Raw genomic sequence first — 15,652 nt, 5'->3', positions numbered from 1 at the left:
CGAGCTTTGTGGTTTAAAGGATATACCACGGCCACTGCCTTGACCATGACTCAAATTGGGTTGATACCCACGGCCTCTGCCATAGTGATTCCCACGGCCAAATGTGTTATAGTGGCCATGGCCACATCCTTTCCACCCTCCACGGCTATGACCGTGTGGTCTATCATTCTGGAAGTGGTTACCTTTTTTTTCTTCTGCGGCCTTATGGGTATAAGGTAATGGGGTTAATCCAGGAGGTCTCAATTCACTGTTTCTCATCAGTAATCCATTATTTTGCCCAGCTAGTAATAGACTCATCCACGGACTTATAGTCCTGGATTCTGGGATTCCTCCAATCAAATAGGACCTTTGGTAATAACACCGTTCTTTGGTGATCATTTCTCGATTTTTTTAACTCTGTCCAAAGGTCTAGAGGATTCTCTATAGTCAGATACTGATTTTTGAGACTCTTAATAAGATGATGGCTAATAATTAATATTGCACTGTATCAATCTTTCTCATTTGGCATTATCGCCTTTTGTGATTCATTCACCAAGTCCTTTGACTTTAGGATAAACTCAGTATCCAGTGCTCATTTCAAATAATTATCTCCTGAGAGATTTAGGGCAGCAAAATCCAAGTTGATTTTCGATATCTCAAATCATATATCAATCAATTTTAGATCTCATAAAATATTTAAAATACGGTCATAAACAAGACATGCTATCAAGTCAATACATTTCTAATAAGCAAACAAGCCACACGGCCAAAGGTGATATAATGCAATAAGGCCACACAGCCAAAGTGATATGATGCACTCATTCTTAGCAATTGGATTCTATATGTGCAAGGGTAATATTAAAACATTCAATCAAGGTTTAGCAATTAATCAATTATTTTCAGGTATGAGATTTAGCTAGACTAACAATCAGATTCAATTAGGTTTTATCAAGACTAGCAGTTGGATCAATAATCAAAATAATCAAACGGATTCAAGCATTACACAATTTAGGGTTTCGATCCAAAATAGGGTTTCAATCATGAAAAACCAAAAGAATTAGTTTCAAGGCTGATTCTATCAATTTTATTAATCAGTTTCAAAGCTGATATTTATCAGTTTCAAAGCTGATATTAGCAAGATAGAATCAAGCAATCTGATTTTAGGAATACACAAATTAGGGTTTAGGGTTTCAAATTGAAATTAGGGTTTTATCAATCAATCAGCTTCTAGCAAATAATCTTAAACCTCAGAACAGTTGATTATATCATGAAACTATCAACCTAGTATAATATGAAACCTCAAAACATTCAATTCGGATTATGCAATACATGGATTCTATTTTAGGGTTTATCAATTCGAATTAGGGTTTATATTATAACAGATTCTAACATGCAATATTAAACCTCAAATCATTCAATCAGGTTATAAAAACTATCAATCCTAACTCACACGGATTTAAACCTCAAAGAAACATTCAATCAATCAAATAAAACAATCCATGCACACGTAATTTAGGGTTTACAGATTTTAGGGTTTCACTTTGAACATTAGTTCATTCGATTATGGGTTCTTAGAGTTTAGGTATACCTTAAACCTTTGATGGGTTGAATGGACCACCAAGAGAATGAGCTTACGTGGACTGGTACAAACTGGAACCTTACGCGGACTGGTCCAAACTGTTTCCTTGCAGTCCGCGAGTTAGCTTAGGTTGAGCTGATCAGGATTGTTGGTACGCGAGCTGGTACTTGCAGTCAAAGAACTCGTAGATCTGGAACAGTTTGATCACGGACTGGAACAGGCTGATCGTTCAGTCTGGAATAGTTGAGGTGTACTGAAACTTGCAGAGATCAGTCCACAGATCGATCTTGTTGAGATCAGTGATCGAATACAGATCAGGGTCATGATCAAAGAGAGGTGATCGATAGAGATTAGGTTTTAGCAATAGAGAGAGATTTAGGGTTTATGGTCGATATTTTTAGCTTAGGGTTTTAGAGACCAATCGTGCTGATAACGTGTTATAAAAATAATGGAAAAGTTTATCTTTATTCATAACATAGAGGTTCCTTATATAGGAGATTACACCGTCGTAGATAAATGGAAAGATTACAAATCATAATCTCTTGGTTATGAGTCATCCACAATCTGGTTTATAACAATTTTTTATTTATCTATGGGTCGTCGCTTTATTTATATGGTGTTAAAAGCCGTAGACTGTTGGCAAGAAGTAAATAACTCAAGCATGTATAACTCCTCTCGTTCATAATGGTTGATAAATATATCGTTCATGTAAATGATATTTGGTTAGTCTACAGAACTAATATTTTTTTTCCTTACAACGGAATCGCACGGTAAGAGGAGCTTTTGTTTTTCGTCGACTTTTACAAAAGAATTCTAAGACCGATATTCGTGCGGTCCTGCATGCTAACTGCAATTACATGAATATCTTGGAGCACAAGAATCACTATTTTACCTCACGCAAACAAAATAAATACTCTATTTATTGATAGCACAAGTATTATCTCAAGTAATTAATACTCCTTCGGTTCCAAAAAGGAGGATTTCCTGAAGTTATTTTTTGTTCCAAAATAATAGATTTTCTAGAATTTTAAGGTACTTTTAGTAGTTAATGTTGATAAATTGTATGTTTTTAAGAAAAATTAATTGAAAATATTTGAATTAATTAAATACTATTGGTCAATTATTATTGGAAAATTTACAGTAAAATAAATAATAAATTTAATTGTAAATATTTATTATTTTTTTAATATGCATGAATACTCTATAAAATCTTTCTTTTATGAATAGAGGGAGTAACAAACAGCATGAAAAAAACAAGCAAAGACTTAAACATAACATCGGGAAAATAAAAACTTACAACATTAGAAAACTGATACAAACATTATAAACCCTTGGATCGATCTTTGGTTTATATAGAAAAAACGTTTTTAATATCAAGGGTGAGGTAGAACGCCACCGCAATCGCTTCCACCGCCTATTCCTCCCAAACCACCGACTCCGCCTACACCGCCGAGTCCACCTACACCGCCGAGTCCACCTACGCCACCGAGACCTGAACCACCACCTATTCCACCACCGAGACCCGAACCACCCCCTAGACCACCAACACCACCGAGACCACCTACACCACCTCCAAGACCACCAATTCCGCCGCCTACTCCACCTACAGGTAGAACTCCGGCGACACCACCAACTCCACCGGCTACACCACCAAGACCTGTTCCAACACCACCAACTCCAGCAGCTCCACCGACGCCAGCAAACGCAACAAAGTTCTTTTGGTCCTCAAGACCAGCTCCGACATTCTTGGCCGGTGCCGGTCTTGTGGCGGTGACGGACTGAGCCACCGTGAGAGCAACGAGGAACACGGCTAAACACTTAATTGCCATCTCTTGTTACTCTTTATGTAAACCAACTTTGTTGTGTCTTTTTGCTAAGTAGAGAGAGTAGTGAAGAGTGCATAAGACATTGGGAGGCTTATATAGGAGAATGAATGGTTAAAATTAGGGTTATAAAGACAGATGGAGATAAGTTGTAATTTGTAAATGAATGTTGGACTATCTCATATCTTATTTGTTGGATGCAGAATCATCCACGTAAACAGTTACTTTTACTGCTCTATTGTATGCAGTTAGAATTAGGGTTATCAATTATAAAGTGACAAATTGAGCAGATAAGTTATAAAATTTCGTATTGATTCTCTTTTTTTTTTAACAATGAATAATTCCATTCAAAGTAAAAGGCGAAAAGAGGAGCGAAAGAACAACGTAACAGTTACTTTTTTTCGTATTGATTTTCTTAGTGTCAACATCTAGGGCTAAGTGATATTAAACCAATTTTCTCGTTTTAATAGTCTTTCTTTGCGCTCTTGGGATTTTACCACCAGAGTTTTTATCGTTTAACTCGTATATGTTTCTATATATTAATATATATTAGAGATACGAACGTATTTTTGCGTCGTTAACGTACGCAGATTAGATTTGACACCAAAGTTTTATAATCATGAGTCTCATATAAGGAACGATTGATGTGTATCCAAAACTCTGCCCTCTAGTTCAGATGTAGATATATTATATATACTTATGAAACTGATATTCATTCCAAATATGTAGATATAAAAGCGAAAATGTAATGTAAATAGTATATTACATAATACTATATACAATACAAGTGCAATAAATGGGAGCATGCAGAGCATGTGGCTGCATCCAAAGCCCCAAGTAAATAGAGCATGTAAATACATGAATAGACAAGGTTGGAAGATTAACAAAATTAAAAAGTAATATTTAGAAACAATCTTTTTCATATTTTAAGCACACGGACTTGGATTTAGGATATGGTCAAAATCTTTTTGAAGGAGTTGAGATACATCTGAGTAATAATTCATAACTGAACTATACAACACCCAAAACAAGTGGAATATAAATGGTCACTGAAAATGTAGATGATCACGAGATTTCGATAAGTAACAATATTATTCTATCCAACGCATCATAATGCATCTGCAACATTAAGAATGACAGCGTGAATCCAGTTAAAATAGTTGTTCGCTGGACAGCGTTGGACCTTACTTATAGACTTATAGTTCAATTATTTCACCTCCTTTAATGCTCTTTTCTCCTCTTACCAAAAGAGTTTCATTACAATAGCAGTGTCTCTCTTCTCTTGGGATTATTAGCTCATAAAGTATACAAAAAAAAACTTGATGAATGAGCTTAATACATTTAAATATATGTATATATCAAAATAATAATTGATTTAAGATACAGAATATTACACACAAACTTAATTTTAATTTCCTATTTTCTAATACTATATATTTAAAGTTATAAATATACTTTTTTGAAACAGGTTATAAATTTACTGTTATATTTTATATTTTGAAAAGTTTTGAACATGATAGTGTTTATATATGTGAAACTGGTCATTTTATTAATGTTATTTTCACAAGTAGATCCATGAAAACATTTCAAAATATCGTGGTGGTTGAACTCATTAAACATGACTCGAATTTTATGAATATTGTTTTCACAGTTAGATAAATCATTTTCATATTGCACCTATGTAGAGTGTCAAAGCTAAACATCAATAGCCCAAACTGAATGAAATTCCAAGATTACAAGCACTGAAAACATTACAAGTCTTACGACTAACCATATAAGTTTTTGGCAATTGATGGCCCATGGACCTCAATTTTCGTTGGGCTGGGCCTGTTTATTGTATAAGCTAATACGGCCTTGTTTATTAGTAGAGGTTTGGTTGCTTATGACAAAAATGGCTAAGCAAACAAGTTAGACATAGAATCCAGTCACGTTACAAATGTACTTAACGCCTGATCTGTCTTTATCAAAGGAAAGATAATACTTTTATCAAAAACCAGATCTTTATCCGACTCAGACCATGTTTATCCATTTGGGTTTAAGAACCTTGACACTTTTTTTCTCTCCGTTACAAGTATCTTATTTTGGAATTCTTATTAAAAATTTTTTTATAATTTTTTATTTTATTTCAGAAAACATAATAAAAGAAATCATTTTCAACATAATAGATTTTTAAAATCAAAACATGAAATAAAGATTTGTAAACTAAACGAGAATTATTTGAAAGAAGCATCCGAGCTCAATTGTTGTCTTCATCACGTCCAAATTTAAACTATACATGTTCAACTAAATCATCTTTCAGTTGTTGATGCATCTGTCGATCATGAATTCTAGTTCGAACACCTATCATATTGGCGATATTTGTAGAGATATCTGTAAAATACGTGAGATCCACATGTGAATTTCCGTGGTCTTCTCCCTGTTGGAACTCCGAGACATCAAATCAAATTGAGTGTATCCATCTCGTTCGTCTTCTACTATTATATTATGGAGTATGATAGCATTATCTTTTCAATTTTAACTTTATTCCAAAAAAATATTGAATTTTTAACAACGGCTAAGCGAGCTCGCACAGGACTCTAAAACTGAGCAAATAAAACTGCTTTCACGCACCGAACTCTAGTAGTTTTTCATTTCCACAAAGCTCATCAAACTTTTCTGGGTGAAAAAAACAAAACTACTTGGGTTGTTGCTGTTGTTAAGCTATGGCTAAGAAGATTGGAGTGACGATGGAAGTGGGGAACGATGGCGTCGCTGTGATCACCATTTCGAATCCTCCTGTTAACTCTTTAGCAAGTCAAAGTAAAAAAGCTCGATACTTTGGAATGATTTGACGATCTTTTATCTTAAAGTTGCTTTCTTTTTGTGCTGATCTTTGATTTTGTGGGATTCTTAAGTTATTTCTGGGTTGAAGGAGAAGTTCCAAGAGGCTAATCAGAGAAGTGATGTTAAAGCCATCGTGTTGACCGGTAAAGAAAAATGAAAATTTAGTTTCTTTTGAAGGGTTGTGTAGCGTTAATCTCTAATAGTCTTCTGTGTTCTTTCTTTAAGCTAGAGATTGAAAGTTTTGAACTTTCGTGTCTCAGGGAACGGTGGAAGATTTTCGGGTGGTTTCGACATCAATGTCTTCCAGCAAGTTCATAAGACTGGTAAGAAAGTTTATTTCTTTTGTGTGTCTGTGTTTTGACAAAATATGGTTTCTTGTCAGGTGATATATCGCTTATGCCTGAAGTATCCGTTGATCTTGTGTGCAACCTGATGGAAGGTATTAATTAACTTTGGTTTAGGTTGATATGCTTCTCAATAAGATAGTCTGACACTATTGCACGTTGTGATGTTTGATACTGTTTTTTTTTTTTTTTTTTTGTTATTAAAGACTCTAGGAAGCCGCTTGTTGCAGCAGTTGAAGGACTCGCTCTTGGTGGTGGTTTAGAACTGGCAATGGTTGGGACTTTTCAATTTTATTTTCCCTTTGTGCTTTAAAAAGTTTATATTTCTGTTGCTTGTGTTGATTGTTCTGTCATTCAATATTCTTTAGGCTTGTCATGCTCGAGTGGCTGCTCCAAAAGCTCAACTAGGCTTACCAGAGTTGACACTTGGGATTATTCCTGGTTTTGGAGGTATAGATTTGTTTGATCTTCTTTCAATAGTACTTGGTAACTAATCAAAGCTAATTGTGTTTATGAAGGAACCCAACGTCTTCCTAGATTAGTAGGCCTTGAGAAAGGAGCTAATATGATACTGGTAAGGAATAAGGATGTCGTTTTCTGCAGTTACCAACAGTTTTCATTACATCTGGTTTGGTTTACTGAGAATTTTGTTAACTTTTGTAGCTTTCAAAGTCGATATCCTCAGAGGAGGGGTATAAACTTGGTCTTATTGACGCTTTGGTACCGCCTGGAGATTTGTTGACCACGTCCAGAAACTGGGCTCTAGACATTGCAGCTGGACGTAAACCCTTTTTGCGGTCACTGCACAGGACAGACAAAATTGGTTCTTTATCTGAAGCTCGCGCTATATTGAGGAATGCAAGACAACTAGCCAAGAGGATAGCCCCAAATATGCCTCAGCACCATGCCTGCATTGAGGTGATTGAAGATGGAATCATCCATGGAGGATATAGTGGGGTTCTCAAGGTAAGCTTTTCTTTAGGATTCAACGTTTACTGTATTTATCATTTATTTGAATTTCTTTACATTGATCACTGTGCAGGAAGCAGAAAGTTTCAAGCAATTAGTACTCTCAGACACTGCAAAGGCTCTTGTTCATGTTTTCTTTGCACAGCGTGCAACATCAAAGGTGAGATTAATGACACTGTGTTCGTATCTCCTAGTAGTTCTAGTTTCCACATTCAACCTTCATCGTTAGCTTCTTTTAAAACACTTTTTCAGGTGCCTAAGGTAACTGACGTTGGATTGAAACCGAGACCGATGAAAAAAGTTGCAGTGATTGGTGGAGGTCTGATGGGTTCTGGCATCGCTACTGCTCTGCTTCTAAGCAATATAAGAGTCTTGCTCAAAGAAATAAACTCAGAATACCTTCTCAAGGGAATAAAATCAGTTGAAGGTTCTTATCTCTATCCAGAACATATCCAATTGCTACTTACTAGAAGTATCTATCTTGGTCTTAATAGATGAAATGAAGTGAGTTTTTTTCTTGTGACAGCAAATCTCAAAGGCTTGGTTTCTAGGGGAAAACTGACACAAGATAAAGCAGGCAAGGCCTTCTCTTTGCTCAAGGGAGTACTCGATTACACAGAGTTCAAAGACGTGGACATGGTCATAGAGGTCTGCTTTCACCCCCTCCCCCCCCCCTACTGTTATCTCTCCTTCTCTTTGGTTTCAAGTATATCCAAAATCTAGCTAGTTCTAAGAGAGGGTCAACTAGTGTATAGATGTTTCCTCTGACTATAAGGCGTTGCTCCTCGTACCTTTTTTGCAGGCAGTGATTGAAAACATTCAGTTGAAACAAAAGATATTCAAAGAAATCGAAGAGGTCTGTCCACCACATTGCATATTGGCTAGCAACACATCTACTATCGACCTCAACGTAATTGGGGAGAAAACTAACTCAAAAGATCGCATTGTTGGCGCACATTTCTTCAGGTCATTCTACATTTTCAAATGTCAAGAAGATTTTATATCATTTTTGAATGTTATAATGTAAGTTTTGTCTTTCTATAGCCCGGCACATCTGATGACCCTTCTGGAGATAGTTCGTACAGAGAATACTTCTGCGCAGGTGATTCTTGATCTCATGGCGCTTGGAAAGGCCATAAAGAAAGTCCCCGTGGTGGTTGGGAACTGCATAGGCTTTGCAGTGAATAGGACATTCTTTCCGTATTCACAAGCTGCACACATGTTGGTCAACCTAGGTGTTGATTTGTTCAGAGTCGACAGTGTTATTACCTCTTTCGGCTTGCCATTAGGCCCTTTCCAGTACATCTCTCCTCCTTGTCTCGTTGTGTTGCTGTATGACTATATCAGCAACTGATTTAACTTCTCAGGCTAGGTGATTTGGCTGGACACGGGATTGGCATAGCAGTTAAGGATATATATGCCAAGGCTTATGGTGACCGAATGTTCAGTTCTCCATTGACAGAGCTTCTGCTTAAGAGCGGGAGAAACGGTATGTCATAGATCTTGGCCTTTGCTGATTTCTCATCTGCTCATTTATAAAAATATGGTGCTTTCAGGGAAGATCAACGGGAGAGGATACTATATTTACGAGAAGGGAAGCAAACCAAAACCTGATTCATCAGTGCTTTCTGTTGTTGAGGAATCAAGGAAACTTACCAATATCATGCCCGGTGGGAAAGTGAGGAAGCCTTGTCCTTCTTAAATTTATGCACATTTGGGTCCATTTTTTAATATAAAGTATCCTTGTCCTTGTTCTGCAGCCTATATCAGTAACTGATAAAGAGATTGTTGAGATGATCTTGTTCCCTGTGGTTAACGAGGCGTGCCGTGTACTTGATGAAGGAGTTGTGATCCGAGCCTCAGACTTGGACGTTGCTTCTGTCCTTGGAATGAGTTTTCCTTCTTACCGGTGAGGATTATAAATTCATCTTGTTTGTCATTTGCTAACAAGTCAGAGACTATATCAACAAGCTTTTTTCCGTTCCAAAGGTAAACATTTTGTATCTTCCTTGTTGCAGTGGGGGACTTCTCTTCTGGGCAGACACGGTTGGACCTAAGTACATATATGAAAGGCTGAAGAGACTGTCAGAGACTTATGGTGGCTTTTTCAAACCATCAAGGTATCTGGAGGAAAGGGCAACGAAAGGAATGCTTTTGGTAAAGTCTCTCAACTTTTCTTTTCAATTTGTGATGTGGCAAGAGAACACAGTTTTCAACCATGTTTATAGACAAATCTACTGATGATATGAGAATAAAAGTTTAAGGTGAATGATTAAATGGTTTCATCTGCTGAAATCACCGGTTAACATTGGACCTTGGATTCAATTGCCAATCATATTTAGAGAGAGATAAACAATATCTTGAGACTAAGCCATTAGGTTGTAGGATTGTTTTTGTAGTGTGGCTAGAACAAAGAATGTAGACGCTTACTTATAGCTATGAAATAAATGTATCCAAGCTTATGAATGCATCAGTTTATTCATTTTCCTGTCTTTTGCATAGTAATTTTTAGTGAAATCTATGTTTTTTTTTCTGGCTGCAGAGTGAACCTAAATCGTCGAGGTCTCGACTGTGAGTGCACAAAAAAAGAGAGTTTAAGAAGAAAGCAGCAAAAGATGGGTTGGAACATGTTTAAGCAGGAGAGGCTGAAAGTGTTAAGTCACTAAATGAGAATAAATCAGTCTCTTATTTCAAAGAATTTCCTTTTAAACAGTAAATTTTTTTGTTATGTTCTTAATAAAAATGTTTGTAATGACTGACATCGTTCTCAGATATGGTTACTTGTTCTGGTCATAGAAAATATTGACACATTTACATCTTTTGTAAAATTAGGGATTTATTATTTATTACTCTATGTTAATCTCAAATTCTACAGCAGAAGAAGCAACAAAGAACACAACATACTAACTAGTAATATAAAACTCTGTGTAGTAAAGAAACAAAGCTCTGCAGAATCTACACCAGCCTGGGGCTTTGGAGAGTAGACTTGAGAAGAAAAGGAAGAGAAAAGAAAGAGCGAAAACTTAAGTCTATTACTCTCTAATTCACCTGCCAATGTGGCGGTGGTGAGGCGGATTTCACCATGTTGTTTATGTTCTCTCTGGTAAACTTATTGTTGTCCTACGTAGAGTACACTTTATTTGACTCAGAGGTCTTTATTCTCCTCTGGAGCTGGAGGTTTATGAGGATGATGAGTGCTTGTTGTGGTCGTCGGCTGCAACAGCTGTGGTTTGTTGAGTGTAGGTTGAGTAGTGGTTAGTGAAGCTCCATTTACAACTGGTGGTCTTTGCTGAATCCCATTCTCGGTTTTCACAGTCACCGTTGGAGCTGTTGAGGGTGACTGTATATGACTTCTAGCTAAATATGAACACTTTGATTCTGCAAAACCAACAAACTTAACTAACTTTAGAGAAGAGAGCTTCTTCTATAAGTTGTGGTGTGAAGCACGAGAAACTTCGCTGTACCTTTGAAATCTGCGTAAGAGATAAGTCGAGTAAGGCAATCTCTGAACTTGGTTAACACCAGTCTCTCCTTCTCTGCGTAAGTCTCTGACTGCCCCTGTGGGTTTGTTCCGCAGCCACCAGTGTCCACTGAACCACTAGGTTCAGCTGCTGCTACCATGAAGAGACTGTCTTGTTCATCACACATCAAAGCCAAAGTTGCTGGAGACAGCGGCCTTCCGTTAGAACCATCAGCTTGATTTCCATCAGTTGCAATCATCTCGACATCACTGGCATCTTTATTGCCTTGTGAGTTACAAGAAGCTAAAGATGTTTCTGTTTGATCTTCAACCCGTTTCTCTGTTTCATTTCTTCTATCTAAGAAACATTCAAAGGAAGATCAATGAATAACTCACACAGAGCTAAAACATCAGCAATACAGAGCTTTTCACTCAAAGTTTAACCTGTTGATGTCTTTGCTGCTTCTCCAGCTACAGCGACCAAAACTGAGCAAAGTGCGTTCACATCCTGCGGTTGGATTATCTCTGCTAAGAGAGACCTTCAAAAAATACAACATATAAATCAGTTTTACGCAGCTCTTTGGATCAACTATATAACTTGTGAAGACCAGAAACTTCACCTATATACAAACTTTGATGGAGCTGATGAATTGCCACTAGCCCTAGCAACATTTGCCGGAGATGTACCTGAGGTTGATCCACTAGTTCTTCCATTACTTGCCTAAATACCGTTAACAAGATTTTCAATTCACCAAGCAGTGGATACCAAAATGCATCTAAGACTAATTGGGAAGTTATGAACCTGTTGAAACTGGCCAAGTCTATGCATAGACGAATCATTGGTCGCTTGGTTGAAAGAAATATCTTGACCTTTCCTTCTCTTAGGTGCTGGGAAAGGAGCAAAGCCGGAGGAACCAACAGCTCCAGTAATGGCTGCATTTGCTGCTTGTTGGAGATAAGCCATGTTGCTGGCATGTTCACCATGAAACAAAGCTTGTCTCTCTTCACTTCCGTCAAAGTTTTTGCAACCTAAGCATCTGCAGTTCTCCGAACAAAGAACGTTCGCTTGAAAACACTCGCAGTACTTCTTAAGGCATCCTGATTTCTTGCAGTGGCATCCTTTGTTATGTTTCCCTAACAACACAGCTTCACCAATCTCTTCCTGCAAAAAAGACAAATCTCAACAGGTTTAAGTCTTCTAACAACTGAAAAATGTAATTGTTTTTTTAATCAGCAACGTTGAGTAAGCCTTAAACAGCTTGAGTACCCTTTTGTCCCTTGCACCATGTGGACTGCTAGCGATTTTGGGTCTGAATGCATTTGGATTCCGGTCCAGAGTTGCTTCGACAGCATCGCGTCTTGCGGGTTCGTTATCAGCATTGTTGAAACAGTTGACACAGTTACAACCATCACAGTATGTTCCCGACGCAAAGCACTCACAATACCTGATGCATCAGAGTCAAAGATTGTGGAGGTGTAAAACTAAAGCCGAATCAGAAACTGTTAATGCACAAATCCACAACTAACAACAGCAAAAAAAGAGTTGATTATCTAAACGTTCCAAGAAATGCAGCTGCAAAAGGACACTATATGCAATAGTTTGTGTAGTCTAAATAATCATACTTAACATGTTTAAGAAGCAATAAACCATATACATAAACTACAACATAACAAAGATTTGATAAATGCCAAACCCTTAAACATGAATGGGAAAGACTTATTACAATTTCAAGCAGCGTGAGAGTTTGCAGTTGCAGTGCTTCTTCTTTTGAGGGGTTCCATCTCTACCTTCCACTATAGGCGGCCTTGCTCTAGATTCTGGAGATTCCGGCTGCTTTCTGCTCAAAAAAGAAATATTTGAAAAATTCAAAAACTTTTGTGGTACTATTAAGAGTTCTAAGAAAGATTCAATTAAACTCGTTTCACCAATTACTTCAAAAGGTTGAAAAGATTTAAACCATTTTTCACCAAAAAGTTTGAGTTTTTCTTCACAAAAAAAAAAGTCAACACTTATCGAAGCAATTGAAAAAAAAACTTACGGAAGGCTGATTGGCGCGTTAAGGATTTGTGACTGTGACGTCACCACTGGTAACGTCGGTCGTGCCACCGGATGAAGCCGCGACGGCGTTGTTGTTACCGGCGAAGTAACAGAGGGAGTGACGACGGTATGAGACTCTGAATGCTCATCGGAACCGCCAGTGAAGTCGAGTTGCGTTGCTGGCTTCTTCGCCGGGAAACAAGACTCATCAGATACACCGTCCTTTTTTGGCGGGAAATCTCCTCCTCCGCCGCCGCCCTCACCCATCTGAAAATTTTCAAATCTTAAAACTTTCCAAGGAACCCAGAAAAGAATTTCCTTTTCTATTTTCCCCCGACCGAGAAGTTATCACAAATTAGCTCAAAGAGAAAAAACCCAGATCCGTATCCCGCGACAGAGCGCGAAAAAAAAAAAGAGAAAAAGAACAGATTCGGCGGCTGTTAAGAGCTCAGACGAGACTTTGAATTTTGATAAAGGGATAAGCTTTGAAAGAGAGAGGGATGGGAGAAATTAGGGTTCTATTGGGATTTAGCTCACGAAACAAAGACGATGGCGAAAAGGAATTAAAGGTGAACACTTTCGGTTTTTGCTCATCTTCTTCTTCTTCCACAGCATCTCTCTAACATGTTTTTTTGAAATTTTAATTTTTCTGGATTATATTCGACGGCTCGATTTCCGTTATTTTCTGATCGTACGGATCTTGTTAAATATAACAATCTAACGGTTTGAATTCATATAAGCTTTAGGTTTTGCTTCCCTTTCTACCGTCCGATTAAATATCCAAAAAGCCCCATATATTTATAAAACTATGAGAACATATAAAAATAAAACGTCGCCTGAGAGATTCGAACTCTCGCGGGGAAACCCCATGTACTTAGCAGGCACACGCCTTAACCACTCGGCCAAAGCGACTTGACGTTATAGTATAGTTCGATCGTAAATATTTTAAACGCAAGTTTCTTTTTCGGAGCAGTAGAACCACTATAATAAATTAATAACATTAGGATTTTGAAATTTTATTAATTTATAGAGTTATTAATTTATAGAAGTTTCTTTATTTAGATTTCTTATTTTAAGATATATTTATTCTAAAATAAAAAAATAATTTTTGATTTTAGTGCATAGACATTAATCGTTATTTGCTGAAAAAAATCATTAATTGTTATTTTTGAGATTTGACATTTATATTAATTATATTATATTATATTATGTATATAATATATATTGTATAGAACCTTAGTGTGGTTTAAGATATAATACTACTAAATCTCATCAAAAATATATTAAGTGTTAAGAAAATATAAAGATAATTCTATTGTGAATATAATAAGGGCAAATCTCCAAAATAGCACATTTCTAAGTTTATGTCACAAAAATAGACCTCAAAAACTAAAATGACCAAAAGAGCATTTTATGTTTTGAATTTTTTTTTTATTTTTCAAAATTCGAAATCTTATCCTAAAACCCCCACTCCCCAACTCTAAACCCTAAACCCTAAACCCCACCCCTTAACTCTAAACCGTAAACTCCACCCCTAAACTCTAAACCTTAAACTCTAAACTCTAAACCCTAAACTCTAAACCCTAAACCCTAAATCATAAATTTCATCCTTTAACTCTAAACCCTAATGTCTAAATTAATTTACCATTGGAGTTTAAATGTATATTTATCTCTTTTGATAAAACATTAAATGCTATTTTGGTCATTTTTATTCTTAGAAGCTATATATGTAACAAAAACTTTTTTAGTGCTATCCTAGTCATTTTCTCATATAATAATAAGTTTTTGTTAATGTAAGATAATCAAGCTACACCAACTAGAACACACAGTAGCACATGAACAATTCTTTCCAAGAAATACGACTAGATTAATTCTTTTAAAAGCTCATACAAGTTCTTCTTAAAAGCAATTCTTCAAGCAAGCTCAAGACAAACCTTGACTTGTTGACTGGCATCTCTTGTTCACAGACTTGAAGCAGTATATGAACCACTCAAACTCTTAACCCCTACACGCTTTGCTTCTCCTTATTCGGACTTGTAAACCTTGCTATTGCTAAAAGCTCTCTCTGTGTGTTAACTGGCCACGCAATGCTAAGACTCCTCTTTATACTTTTAGAGGAAAACCCTAGATGTAAAATCTATCTAATGGAAACTTTCCATATATGCTTCTTCAGCGAATAAGCCAATCTTCTTTTTTCTCTAAGCTCGATTGCTTCTTCTTCAATACTTCATTTGTACTGACTTCTTTAGTAAATCTTTCTTTAATGCTCTTTAACCGACTCGAACAACTCTTGTATCTTCGTCTGATGTCGTAGTTCATGTCGTGTTTCATGAACTACTACAGCTCCGTCTTGACCATACATCTTCAATCTCCCCTTTTTTAATCCCCGTGTCTCACAAGTACCTGAGATGAAGTAACATACAATACACAAGAACAAGAAACAACCAAGGACAAACTCACAAATCTCAAAGCAACCAAAAGCATACTTATATTATCCTAATAATTGAGTTCAAGTATTTAATACATCTTAACAAAGACAGCACACATAAATACTCCCTCATAAACCATGATTAGTCTGAACAATAGGATAAAAACGATTGCAGCAAGTACATAGAACGATAAATAAAAAACAGTTGC

The 15,652-nt window shown here is 36.6% G+C and overlaps 3 protein-coding genes and 1 non-coding gene across 4 annotated transcripts; 1 reads left to right on the top strand and 3 right to left on the bottom strand.

The window, feature by feature from the left end:
• Positions 1 to 2,755: 2,755 nt before the first annotated feature.
• LOC106414001 (glycine-rich protein 5) lies at positions 2,756 to 3,483 on the bottom strand. The gene has a single exon (XM_013854717.3). The coding sequence runs from the start codon at positions 3,385 to 3,387 to the stop codon at positions 2,932 to 2,934; it is 456 nt and encodes a 151-aa protein (XP_013710171.1). The 5' UTR covers positions 3,388 to 3,483; the 3' UTR covers positions 2,756 to 2,931.
• Positions 3,484 to 5,921: 2,438 nt separating this feature from the next.
• Positions 5,922 to 10,331, top strand: LOC106415581 (peroxisomal fatty acid beta-oxidation multifunctional protein AIM1). Its single transcript, XM_013856332.3, has 18 exons — positions 5,922 to 6,180; positions 6,276 to 6,347; positions 6,465 to 6,527; positions 6,587 to 6,643; positions 6,755 to 6,822; positions 6,917 to 6,998; positions 7,067 to 7,122; positions 7,212 to 7,514; positions 7,591 to 7,677; positions 7,770 to 7,944; positions 8,044 to 8,165; positions 8,320 to 8,483; positions 8,562 to 8,816; positions 8,885 to 9,006; positions 9,074 to 9,195; positions 9,278 to 9,426; positions 9,536 to 9,674; positions 10,060 to 10,331. Exons 1-18 carry the CDS (start codon positions 6,084 to 6,086, stop codon positions 10,090 to 10,092), a joined length of 2,166 nt encoding a protein of 721 aa, XP_013711786.1. The 5' UTR covers positions 5,922 to 6,083; the 3' UTR covers positions 10,093 to 10,331.
• Positions 10,332 to 10,335: 4 nt separating this feature from the next.
• Positions 10,336 to 13,712, bottom strand: LOC106415582 (protein tesmin/TSO1-like CXC 5). Its single transcript, XM_013856333.3, has 8 exons — positions 13,017 to 13,712; positions 12,702 to 12,815; positions 12,245 to 12,422; positions 11,780 to 12,139; positions 11,598 to 11,698; positions 11,422 to 11,516; positions 10,982 to 11,335; positions 10,336 to 10,895 (listed from the first exon to the last, which is right to left on the bottom strand). The coding sequence occupies exons 1-8, from the start codon at positions 13,280 to 13,282 to the stop codon at positions 10,663 to 10,665; spliced, it is 1,701 nt and encodes a 566-aa protein (XP_013711787.1). The 5' UTR covers positions 13,283 to 13,712; the 3' UTR covers positions 10,336 to 10,662.
• A 133-nt stretch (positions 13,713 to 13,845) lies between these two features.
• On the bottom strand, positions 13,846 to 13,927 carry TRNAS-GCU. Its single transcript has one exon. It is a non-coding gene; the product is annotated as a tRNA-Ser (tRNA).
• Between the last annotated feature and the right edge of the window lie 1,725 nt (positions 13,928 to 15,652).

Source organism: Brassica napus, chromosome C8 (assembly GCF_020379485.1).
Source record: "Brassica napus cultivar Da-Ae chromosome C8, Da-Ae, whole genome shotgun sequence".
Classification (NCBI taxonomy): Eukaryota; Viridiplantae; Streptophyta; class Magnoliopsida; order Brassicales; family Brassicaceae; genus Brassica; species Brassica napus.
Note: the sequence above shows the minus strand (reverse complement) of the source record. Positions and strands in the feature narration are given on the sequence as shown.